The following is a 13,183-nucleotide window of genomic DNA, read 5'->3' as shown; positions in this document are numbered from 1 at the left end:
CCCTAGCAACCTCTTCGGAAACCATAGGGTTCCATGGAACCCTGGTTGAGAATGGCTGAGTTAATTACTTCTAAAGAGATGCAGACACTGCAACTTTCCTTATTAGGTCACTGAAAATGAATCAGATGATTATAACGAAGCAGATCCTTCCATTCACAATGGCCATGTACTGTATACACAAGTGCTTTTAAAAGGAATATTAAAGCGGGGGTTCACCCAAAAAAAAAAATGTTAACATTAAATCTAGCAGTGCCAGCATAGTAAGGGCATTTACTTTCGGCAGGTATTTTTTTTTTTCTCCGTACATACCTTTATATTCTGTTTTTGTCCAGGGCTTTCGGGTTCCGATGACTGTGGGACTGGGTTCCTATCCTTCGATTCGATGATTGACGGCTTGTGAAACAGGTGACCTGTCGCACAACGCGCGTCACCAGATGTCAGGAAATAGCCGAGCTGCGAGTCGGCACTATACGGCGCCTGTGCAGTCAGCTCTACACGGCGGGCACAGGCGCCTTATAGTGCCGACTCGCAGCTTGGCTATTTCTGGTGAAATCTGGTGACGCGCGTTGTGCAACAGGTCACCTGTTTCACAAGCCGTCAATCATCGAACCGAAGGATAGGAACGCCCAATCCCGCAGTCATCGGAACCCTGAGGCAGGGATAGGAACGCCCAGTCCCGAAATCATCAGAACCCGGAAGCCCTGGACCAAATCAGAACATAAAGGTATGTACGGAGAAAAAAAAAAAAAGACCTGCCGAAAGTAAATGCCCTTACTATGCTTAGTCTAATGTTAAAAATTAGTTTTTAGGGTGAACCTCCACTTTAAGTACATGGCCAGAGGTCCGGGGGCGCTGGTGGCTACTATCTCTTCCTGGGAAACTCGGAAACACTGGGGAACTGTTGACGTCACTTCCAGGTGCTCAGAACGCCGGACCCAGCTAGAAGTGCCTCAAAGTGTCTGCGAGTTCTCCAGGAAGCACTGGGAACCACCACAAATGAGCATCAGACTCCTTAACGCGGGATATTGTTTTTAACATTGTGAGTGTCATTCTACTTTTTTTTTTACATCAAAACTGAGATCCTTCTACACTTAGAGGGCACTGTTTTTTGTGTGTGCCTCTAAAGCCCTCCCTGTACACACGATTGGTCCGATGAAAACGGTCTGATGGACCGTTTTCATCGGTTAACCGATGAAGCTGACTGATGGTCAGTCGTGAGTACACACCATCGGTTAAAAAAACGATTGTGTCATGACGCGGTGACGTAAAACACAACGATGTGCTGAAAAAAACGAAGTTCAATGCTTCCAAGCATGCGTCGACTTGATTCTGAGCATGCGTGGATTTTTAACCGATGGACGTGCCCACAGACGATCGTATTTTTTTTCCATCGGTTAGGTATCCATCAGTTAAATTTAAAGCAAGTTGGCTTTTTTTTAACCTATGGATAAATAACCGATGGGGCCCACACACGATCGTTTTGGTCTGATGAAAACAGTCCATCAGACCGTTCTCATCGGTTTGACCGATCGTATGTACGCGGCATAAGTGTAGAAATATGATTAAATTCAATGAAGGTATAAATGCTTGTGGATCAAATCATATGAGTTTACATTATTTCTTATGAGGAAATTTGCTTTGATATACAAGTGCTTTGGTTGTTTCTGGAACAAATTATGCTTGCAATCGAAGGTTTTACTGTATTGACACCAGAAGATCAAGCTCAGCAAATAGCATTTTCAGATAGAGAAGTCAGCAATGGCAGCCTGAAATATCCAATGTTCAAAAAACCAAGCGCTACGAAGAATTCAGTGGTGATGAAAATCTGCAGTAATAATGCATACATTTGCCATATACTGTACTTTTTTGATGAGAAAAGTTTTGATCCTAAAGTTTTGATCTCTTGCTGTTTTAGTTAAAAAGAAATTCTCCCTGTAAAGAAAGCTATTCATCCAGCTGACTGTGACAACAAACTCCACTGCATAGAAGAGCTGTATATTCTAAAAGGTCTTCTAAATTTGACACATCTGGGAGTGTTAGATGCCTGCATCCCCCACTACACTCTGTGGTCCCATCTGCTAGCCCCCTACAGCAGTGGTCCCCAACCTTTTTGACACCGGGGACCGGCTGCATGGACGAAAATTGTGCCAAGGCCCGGGGCGGGGGTTGGGGTTTGCACGCGGGGGGGTAAACGATTTTTCGCGGGCAATTTGTCAGCGCATTATTTCTATTATTACATTGTAGTAATAAATGAAATAGTTCAACTCACCATAATGCAGAATCCATGGAAGCCCTGAGCGTGTCACTTGCCACGTTGCCTGTCACCAGATGCGGAATGTCACTTGCCACGTCACCTGCCATGTTGCCTGCCACCAGATGCGGAATGTCACTTGCCACGTTACCTGCCACAATGCCTGTCACCAGATGCGGAAATGTCACTTGCCACGTCACCTGCCACCAGATGCAAATTGCCACTGCATTGGTGGCAGCACTAGTCCATGTGGTGGGTGCCAAGTGAAGGCAGAAGAGCGGTGATCTGATCCCCGCGCACCTCCGACATTGAGGCTGAAAGGGCGGCTGAAAGGGCGGAAGTGCAGCAATGCGGGGGGCTGAGAGAGATGTTGTCATCACTGCTTGCCTGCCCGTTCGCTCACCTTATCTCTTCCACCCGGTGCTTATATCCCAGCCGCCTGTCTCTGTCATGCCGGCTGCCCGCGGCCCGTCTGTAGTAAGGCCACGGCCCGGTAGTGGGCCGCGGCCCGGGGGTTGATGACCCCTGCCCTACAGGACACAGTATTGATGTGGGTGCAGGGGATTGCGGAGGGAACCACAGTGCGCAGAGGGGGACCAGGCATTCAATACTACAGTGTGCCAGATGCTAAAGATAATCCTGCTAGCCTAGATCTAAAATGCAGAGAAGTTTGGTGGTGTGGACAGCTAGACATGTATTAATCTCTGGCTTTGCAGGAAAAACTTTTAAAGGAAGAGCTTTTAAAAATAGTTTTAGTTTCTCTAAACAAGATTCACTGTTTGCCACAAAAAGAGCATGACCCTTGTACTATATATGCATTCAAAAGAATAATGTGTAATAATATAATATTAAAAATAATAATACGATAAATATGGAAAAAGAGCATTAAAGTTTAACCCCAGTGAAAAAAAAAAACGTTTTAGTTTAGAGCAGGGAAGGGTTATAACCTCTCTTAGGTTTTTCATTATTTGTCTGCGTCACTGTTGGAAACTGCAAATGAGAAGCTTCAGACAGCAATAAAAATCTGACAGGGTTCTCATCTTTCCTTATTTTTTAAACATGTTTTATGACCCTGTTGGAAAAACTTAGCTTACTTCTAGTCTCCGTGATCACAAAGGAAGGAGAGGAAAATCTCTGTTACACAAACAGAAATTTAAAGGGTAACTCCAATTTAAAAAAAATATATATAGCAACAAAAATTGTAATAATATTTCACAACTAAATGTTATTAAAAATTACCTTTACATTTCAATTTGCAGCCACTGTAAATGTCTGCAATATGGCACCATGTAGGTATTCTGTACACAGTTGGTATACGGAATGCCCCTAGGAATGTTGTTTCCTGCTTGTGTGATTGGCTCACTGGCTTTCTTCGGACATCTGCACTAAGATACAAGTCAAAATGTAGGCATTCCTTGTAACAAGGATTTTAGTTTTGTTGAGAAACTTCATGAGGAGTGGGAGGGGGGTATTTCAGCTTTTATCAACCTTTTCACCCCAGAGGAACCCTTGAAATACATTTTTGGTCCCAGGGAACCGTTATTAGGATTAGTCTATTAGACCATTTTGTTGGTCAGTGGTTAAAATTACACCATTCAGCTTAAAAGCGCTGGGAGCCACCAGTGGCCCCGGACCTCTGGCCATGTAATGAATACATTGGTGTCACGCTACTACCTCTGCCAAGTGGTGAGAGACCTTGGCAGAGTAGCATTAGATGGGAAGGCAACTTGCCACTCTTCAAGGATTCTCTAGCAAACTCTTCAGAAACCATAGGATTCCATGGAACCCTGGCTGAGAGATGCAGACACTACAACTTTCCTTATTAGGTCACTGAAAATGAACCAGGTGATTATAATGAAGCAGATCCTTCCATTCACAATCAGTCTGCAATGGACATAGTGGGGTTGATTTCCTGAAACTGGAGAGTGCAAAAATCTGGTGCCACTGTGCATGGTAGCCAATCAGCTTCTAACTTTGGCTTGTTCAATGAAGCTATAACAAAAAAAATGGAAGCTGATTGGTTTCTATGCAGAGCTGCACTAGATTTTGTACTCTCCTGCTTTGGTTAGTCAACCCCAGTGAAACAAACAGCTTTCTCTTATACGTTCTTTCACATGGTTAATCAGGAGACAGTAAAAACAGGCACACTGGCTGCACAGCACTTGTCAAACTTGCCCATTGAGTTCAATAGGACCTCACTGCAACCATGAGCCAAATGCTTGTCTCGCAGTTGTGGTGCAGTCCTTCAATGCAATATTGCTGTAAGGCAATATAAAAAAAATGCCTAAAAGACAAAAAAACAGGCATCAAGAGATGGCAGTAGCATCTTCTGAACACCCATCAGCCACTGCTATACCACCCTCTGAAACACAATCCACAACAGATCGCTTTTCAGAGGGCGATAAGCTAACTGCCTGTCTGAAAGAACCCTAGAGTAGGTATCTGCTACATAGCTTTGGGGGTTTAGGCAAGCATTTCTCTTTGATTTGTCTGTGGTCAATGCTTCGTAATGAATCTCCCTACAATAACTGTCCTATTTAGGGTATTAACAGTTCCATCAATATTCAGACTGTACATGCCTGCTTTAAATTGAACCTTTATTTGTTTCCCAGGTCTGCAAACTGGATCACCTAGTCTGTACCCCACTGAGTACTCTGCAGTCCATGTTTTCCACACCTCAAAAGCTCATTCAAAAACGCTATGATAAACTTCTGGACTATCACAGTTGCCTTCAGAAGCCGACAGACTCTCAGTTGGACCTGGCAAGGAAGGACTATGAGGCACTTAACGCACAGCTACTGGAGGAGCTGCAAGTATTTAACAAGGCTGCACGTAGCATTCTATTCAACTGCTTCTACTTCTTCATAGCCCTGATGAAAGAACTCGTGTTTGCTGCCAAAGAATCTTGCTCACATGCTGCTGAAACATTCACGGTAAGTTATTATTTTTTTTTTAATGTAGGCACTTATCAAATAAGGCAGTGCAAACAGCAACAATTTAGTGGAACTCAAAGTAACCAATCATATTTCACTTCTCGTCATTTTAGAAAGTCAGACTTAGAAAGTCAAACTTAGCACTTGCATACATGCTTTGGCAATGCGTGGTTTTCACACAGAGAACCTGGTGACAATTCTTAGGCAAGCCATAGATGAATCCCCTTTCTCTGTTTTTACCCGTGGTGGAAGGATTCCCCCATCGACATAATGAGTGTTGATGGGGAAATGCCTCCCACAGCACTAATGTATTCTGCCGGCGGGGATGGGGGGATGGGGACGAAGAGCCTTCCCAGCCAGCAGAACACAATGATTATTGCTAGAGTGGCTATAGCCACAGGCAGTAAACACAATTAGAACAATCCAACAGGCTGGTTAAACCCAAGTCAATCAAGGGAAACCCTACTGAACTGGCCGAATTTCAATCCATCTATGGCCGGCTTTAGTGTTGGATTTTCAGAATTTAATTGTTAATGACCCTAAAGCTGCCCATATTCATAAAGATTTCCATAGATTCCCCTCTCCACGCTAACCAATGAGAATGGATGGCTATTGTATTCTGACATCCTGCACCTGTTGTGGTGATGGAAATGCAAAAGCAGCTAAGGCAGGACAAATGCACCAGAAATTAATTCTAAATGATCTCAGAAGTATCTCAAATTGATGTCAAAAGTAGTTCAACCAATAAAAGGAGAGGGGGATCCTAAAAAAAAATCCCTAACCGACAGTTGATCCAGAGGAAGTAAAAAAAAACAACTAAAAACTGCAAAGCATGGTCCAATTTGCTCCAGCTTCCTGATACCCCCAGAGGCAATCGGATATTCCCTGGATCAATTTTATCTATAAATGATAGTATCCAGTTATACCAGTGTTCACCCGGGCCCCCCCTATCCATGCGTCCGGCCCCTATGCAGGATGCCAGATGCATGAATTCCAATGGGGGGGGGGGGAGCCGCCGCCATGATGGCCGCAGAGAGCAGAGGAAGGGGTAGCCACCACAGTGATGACCGTGGAGAGCAGGGAAAGGCCCGACCGGATGGGGGGGGTGGCGTCACTCTTTGCCGCCCCCCCAAAACAAATTACCACCAGCTGCCACTAATACTATGTACATTTAGGAAAGAATCCAGACCTTTTTTAAAGCAATCTACAGAGCTGGTCAGAACCAGCTCTTGAGGGAGTCTTTTCCACATTTTCACTCTTTCACTCTTACTGTGAAGAAACCTTTCCGTATTTGGAGATTGAATCTCTTTTCCTCTAGACGTAAAGAGTGCCCCCTTGTCCTCTGTCATGACCCTAAAGTGAATAACTCAACACCAAGTTCACTATATGGACCACTTATGTATTCATACACCTGTTGACACAGACCCTAAAGTCTAGTACACACTATGAGAAAATTGGACGAGGGATCCAATTTTCAACGAAGGTGCGTATGATGATGTAACCGAAAATTATATTAACTTGTACAAAAACAACGTAGGCTAGCGTAGTAGCAAATGAGGTGATATATGACCCTTTTAGCCGTGTCCACCAAATACATTCAATCATCCCTGTACGATTACTGTACACAAACGAAAAATGGTTACTGTCTTAACTCACTATAAAAAAAATTCTAGCTTGCACCTTTGTTTTTTTTTAGTCTGAACAGTCGGAAACCGCTGTCAAAAGCAGATAATTGACCAATCGTTCCTAGTAACATAAATTGTCAACAATTTTCTTATCTTGTGTACTGGCTATTAGGCTGACCATACATCAGTAAAAGTATATATCGCAAATTTAATGTTTGCAGCATTAATTTGATTCTCCAATGGTTAATGGAGTCAAATCTACTTTTGTTTTTGCTAATTGTGACAAAAAAAGACGTAGGATGGGAAAAAAAATGTTCAAACTAGCTGAATACTAACTGTGAATGTGGTTTTCTAGTGGAAAAAATGGTACTGATTGTAATGAAGAATGTTTAATACGTCTTACATTACATTCAAATAGCAGGTCTAATGACTCAGTGATGGCAAGGAAGAAAAGTCTGACGAACAATTGTACCGAATTTCCAAATTAATATTAGAATGGAAATCTAAGTATGGCCAACTTTATGCCGCTTACACACGATCATTTTTCGGCATGAAGAAAAACTTCAAGCATGTCCAAAAAACAATGTTTTTTCAACTTCATCAATAAAAACGACGTTGCCCACACACCATCGTTTTTAAAAAATGACGAACAAAGCGCAGTGACGTACAGCACGTACGACGGCACTCTAAAGGGGAAGTTCTATTCGCCTTTGGGCTGCTTTAGCTGATTCCGTGTTAGTAAAAGACGATTCACGCTTTTCTGTCTGTTACAGCGTGATGAATGTGCTTACTCCATTATGAACGGTAGTTTTACCAGAACGAGCGCTCCGGTCTCCTAACTTGCTTCTGAGCATGTGCGGGTTTAAAATGTCGTTTTAGCCCACACGCGATAATTTTTTACAACCCTAAAAACAACATTTTTAAAAACAACGTTAAAAATTGCAGCATGTTTGAAAAAAAAATAAAAGTTTTTCAGAAGCCGAAAAACGATGTGAAGCCCACACACAGTCATTTTAAATGACGTTTTTAAAAATGTCGTTTTTTTTTATGCTGAAAAATGATCGTGTGTACGCGGCATTAGGCTTACCCCTAATGTAAACCTAAGATTTCCCTCAACAACAAAAATAGTAAAGTTCAACTCAATCCAGAGCTTCTTTTTTTATGTTTTGGATAGACTTGAGAAGAATAAATATTTTTGTCAATGTTATACTGCTGACCTTGGTTCACACTGCTGCGACTTGGGATTCAACTTGTGAGACCCCAAGGCGCATGACATGTGAAATCCAATGTTAGTCAATGAGAGCTGTCTTAATTAGCAATACTGAAGTTGCTCCGACTTTAGAAAAGGTTCCTGTACTACTTCAAGGCGACTTCTATCCGACTTGTGCCCATAGATTTTAATGAAAGTCATCTCCAAGTTGAATCCTCATCTATATTGATGTGATTTGGATACGACATTACAGGAAGATTACCCAGGCATTCCCGAAAAAGTTGCATCAAATCGCATCAAAGAAGTAGTAGTAGTAGTTGAACTTTTGCACGACTTTAATACTTTAGCCTCTCATCCCCTTCCCTCTACTCTATCCATCGAAACGGACATGATGCTTGGTCAAGCCTAGTTGTCATATTTGTGGTTATTCTAGGGCATGGACCAGCCAAAATTCAATCTGTGGGTGGCCCTGTCGAAAAACATCCTTTTGATTGTGAAAAAGAAGGAGCTGAGCTTAAAATTGGCATGAACAGTGGATACAGCTTATTGGATGCAGCCACTGTTTGGGCATTTTTACAGTCGGCAGGACCAGCTGTCAAAACACAATAGCCAAAGAGAGATTTATCCATCTGCACTGCATAGTGTGATTGGAGAACTCTGTTCGTTTTTTGGGGGGTTTTGTCTGCTGGATGAACAAAAAAAATGTATGTGCGTGTGGCCAGTTTAAGGGAGACTGGACATGTGTACTTAGAAACCTCAGGATACACTTAAGTGAGACATAGAAGGTTTGAGGAGATTGGAACCATGTATTGGCAGGCTGATTGTACCCAAGCTGGCCAATCAATTGACTTGGGTACAACCAGTGTGTCAGATTCTTGCATGTGATTAATTATTGTGTTCTCCCCAACCACCCTCCCCACCGGAAGAACACAATGGCCCGGATTCACATACATTGGCGCATATTTATGCGGGCGTAGCGTATCTAATATACGCTACGCCGGCGCAGCGCACAGATGCAAGCACAGTATTCACAAAGCACTCGCCCCCAGTCGCTGTTAAAGATACGCTGGGTTTCCTCAGCGTAAGCCAGCATAGGTGGAAGTGGGCGTGAGCCATGCTAATGAGGCGTGACCCCATGTAAATAACGGACTGAGCGTCATAAAGTTACAAAAAAACGTACGGCGCAATGCGTGGTTGCAGGAAGGAAAAACGCGTCATCTGTGGCCAATATTAGACATTGTGTACATGATCATTGCTGTGAAATGCTAGCTTATGCATTTGAATGCAGCTCTACTAGAATGCATTTGTTTGAACACAAATCGCAGCAATAGGTTGTGCTTGGCTTGCTTTGCCATGAACGCAAATGTATCTCAATAGGAAATGCTGCATTAAGTTAAACCTGCTGGCCTGTGTTCCAAATGCACGTCAAACACAAGGAGGCAACGCCCATTTACACAAGCCCCTAGGCTAGGTTCCCAGCACGGTGATTATACTTGATTCAATTGTACTTCTGACCCCAGAAATCTGATTTCAAACAACTGGGTTTTACGAAAAGCTGGGGGAGTGTTTCTTTGTTTAATGTTGAACGCAGTCTGGAAAAAAACACACAATTCTTAGAATGCTTATCATTTACAGGAACTTCAGGCAGCTTTCATTCTTTCATGAGGGGGCGGGGACAGGTTGCACTGCAAACTCTAACAGAGGGGCTCCCTCTAGTGGAAACAGATCTATATATGAAATATTATCAAGAAAAAGTTAAAAATATGGAAACTGTGTTAGAATTTAAAACCTTGAATTGTAAAAAAAAACTACACAGGTGGACAATATTTATGTATTAGCTTGTTTTTGATAACACTATACACCTTTTATTTAAGATTTTATTTTGTGATAGCATTCACTGAACAGGTCAGATTTGTTTTGCCCTTATTCCACTATGCTTCATATGTATTAAACGCAATAGATTTCGTGCATGCTGGCTTTTTGGATTTTCACATTAAAACCGATCGGATAAATACAGTATCTGGAGAGATAATAGAGCCCATATAGTAAGCCAGCATGCCTTTCTCCTCTCCATCTCGCACACCTTTCTGTATGTTCACATCTGTTTGGCTCTAGTCCCGGATTAACTCTCTGTCTCCCAGTGAACCTGGACATTGAGTGATAATTAGCACAACAATGCCTTCTGAGGCTTTGTATTAGCAAGGGAGTTAAACAATAGGATGCAAGAAGTATCAGCAGTCACATGGGTCTTAGTATACTGATAAGCCACAAAAAGAAGCAGCTTATCTGTGTTGCCTCAAGCTTATCAGCTTCCGGTTTATATCCTGCTCAATCCCCATAGAGCTGAGCTGAATTCCAAACAGCTTGGTATCCGCACAGCCACAGCCAATCACCTCGCTCATATATCTTCTGCCTGTGTAGCGTGAATCCTTTTACTTTACCTGACATTTATTCATAGCAGATCATCATCCCAGGAACAAAAAAATCAGTTTTGCCAGACAGGCTAGAGCTTCTTCAAGGAATATTTCTTCGGAATCTATGTTTGTGCAACATATAACATGCCATTTGAATTACAGTCAAAATTTTGTATTAGTAATAAGAATAAAATAGAGTCTAGAATTTTTTTTCCTATAGCAAAGGCGCAAAGCAGTACAAGAAAGAGGGCATAGGCCATGCATTATAAGTCATTGATGGCAAGGGTTTTCTTTGAGGTTATAAGGTTAAAGGGCTGCAAGAATTAAACATCCCTTGGCTTCTCCTTTCCCTGAGCAGTTGCTAAACACCAGTATTAGGCTGGATTCACACCTATGCATTTTTAGTGCTTTTTGCAGATTTGCACTACAGAACGGGTTCCATAGGAAACCATGTTACATGGACTGTAGTGCAAATCTGAAAAATGCAAAGAGCACTAAAACTGCATAGGTATGAATCCAGCCTTATAGTGGCCACACACGCTTCAATTTTATTATCCAATCCATGTAAGTTTTGATGAAAATGATCACGTTCACAATCCATCAAATAGCCATAACTTCAATTCTGTTTAGACTTAAAGTGATTGTAAACGATCACCTATTCAATTTAGAGATGAAAGGCAAAACAATTGTGTATAGATATAAAAAAACATTGGGGTAGATTCACAAAGACTTACGACGGGCGTATCAGTAGATACGCCGTCGTAAGTCCGAATCCGCGCCGTCACAACTTTAAGCGTATGCTCAAACTGAGATACGCTTAAATGTTGCTAAGATACGGCCGGCGTAAGTCTCCTACGCCGTCGTATCTTAACTGCATATTTAAGCTGGCCGCTAGGGGCGTGTACGCTGATTTACGCCTAGAATATGTAAATTAGCTACATACGCCTATTCATGAACGTACGCCCGGCCGTCGCAGTAAAGATACAGCGTTTACGTAAGGGGTTTTCAGGCGTAAAGATAAACCACCAAAAACATGGCGCAGCCAATGTTAAGTATGGACGTCGGAACCGCGTCGAATATTTCAAATTTAACGTCGTTTGCGTAACTCGTCCGTGAATGGGGCTGGCCGTAATTTATGTTCACGTCGAAAGCATGACGATTAGCCGACGTCATTTGGACCATGCGCACTGAGATACGTCCATGGACGGCGCATGCGCCGTTTGATCGAAACTTCATTTACGTGGGGTCACAGTTAATATACATAAAACACGCCCACAGCTTCAACATTTGAATTAGGCAGGCTTACGCCGGCCCTAATACGCTAAGCCACCGTAACTTCCGTGGCAAAATCTTTGAAAATACCATACTCGCCTCTCAAAGTTACGGCGGCGTAGCGTATAGGAGATACGCTATGCCCGCCTAAAGGTACGTGAATCTACCCCATTATCTTTTATTTTTTTTATAAGTGATCACATTCCCTCTGTTCTCAGCTGCATAAGAGCTGGGGGAGGGGAAGCAACTGGACACGGATCTTCCCAGTGAAAGACTGTGCAGAAGGGCGGGGGGGGGAATATCAGGACAAGTCTGATCATAGCTAGAGCTGAGTTCTCCTGTCTGGTGTGGTCAGTTTTTCATAGTAAAGCAGGGGGACTGGCAGGAACACCAGGGATTTCACACAACGGAAACTCATACAAAGAGAAAAGGATACTTTTCCACACAAGTACATGGAACAGCAGGCACATATCAGGAATATGAAATGTTGGGGTGACAAACACATTAACTTAATAAATTGCATTTGATCAAACTGAGTCAACTAGCAAGTACGAAATATTATCGATTGTTTTGCAATGAATGGCAGCACTGTGATACTTTGTTCATAAATGCGTATTTCGATCAATCAGATTCATTGTGGGAACAGAGGTGCAATCAATAGCTTGTGATTGTAAGTTACGATTATATCTTAACTATCTACCGAAATCCTTCTTCCTGTGTGTGGCATATTGATCAAATAGGTTGTCAACTTTAAAACGATTATTCCTATTGGAATAGATCAATCAGAGAAAAAAAAATGATAATTTATGTGTATGGCCACCATTAGCCCATGTAAAATGGTATGTAATATATGAGTTGGTATTGTAAAGAGCTGGTGGCTGTGGGAAGTGAAAGTCATTCATAACCAGGGCAAGATTCTCATTTCATTGAGAAGAAAAGCTATTGTATCCATTCTGACGTAAAAGGAAAATAGAGTGTATTTTTAGTGAGTTGTATATGTTGATTCAGTTTTGATGTACCTTTCACATTTGTACTTATTCTCATCTCTGAATATAGAGATTTGTAGACTAGCTACTAGAGAGAGCATTCAGTGGCTTGGTGGAACTTCTCTGTCTCTGCTTACCAATTGTTGAGATTAAGCTGGCCATACACTAATAGGATTTCATTCAACTAATTGTGTTTTAAGAATGATCATTGAGCTATGTTTTGGCAGGTGAAGTCTATTTTCTCCAATGCAGGCAGTGTTCGTCTACAGCAGCAATGCAGTTGGAGGAGAAAGTTGAGAGGAACCTAGTTCCCCAATGGTTTCCTCAGTCACAGGGAGGAAGCTATCCAATTGGATGCTGGCACCCCATGTAACTTTGGCGCCCATCTTGAGTCAGGCAGAGTCTGTTTAAGATTCTGGCTCCCAGGTTTGGTGTGCATTTTGCAGGTGGCTAGAGTAGTGACAGGTCTCCCATCTATCAGGGACAGTGGTT

General features: G+C 42.4%; 1 protein-coding gene across 1 annotated transcript in view; it reads left to right on the top strand.

Moving 5' to 3' along the window:
* The window catches only part of ARHGEF38 (Rho guanine nucleotide exchange factor 38), a 139,469-nt gene that overhangs the window by 113,386 nt on the left and 12,900 nt on the right, over nucleotides 1-13,183 (top strand). Inside the window, exon 10 of the mRNA XM_040329693.1 lies at nucleotides 4,864-5,184. Coding sequence (XP_040185627.1) covers nucleotides 4,864-5,184 — 321 coding nt within the window. The remainder of the gene's footprint in view (nucleotides 1-4,863; nucleotides 5,185-13,183) is intronic.

Source organism: Rana temporaria, chromosome 1, assembly GCF_905171775.1.
Source record: "Rana temporaria chromosome 1, aRanTem1.1, whole genome shotgun sequence".
Lineage (NCBI taxonomy): Eukaryota > Metazoa > Chordata > Amphibia > Anura > Ranidae > Rana > Rana temporaria.
This window is presented reverse-complemented; position numbering and strand designations above follow the sequence as displayed.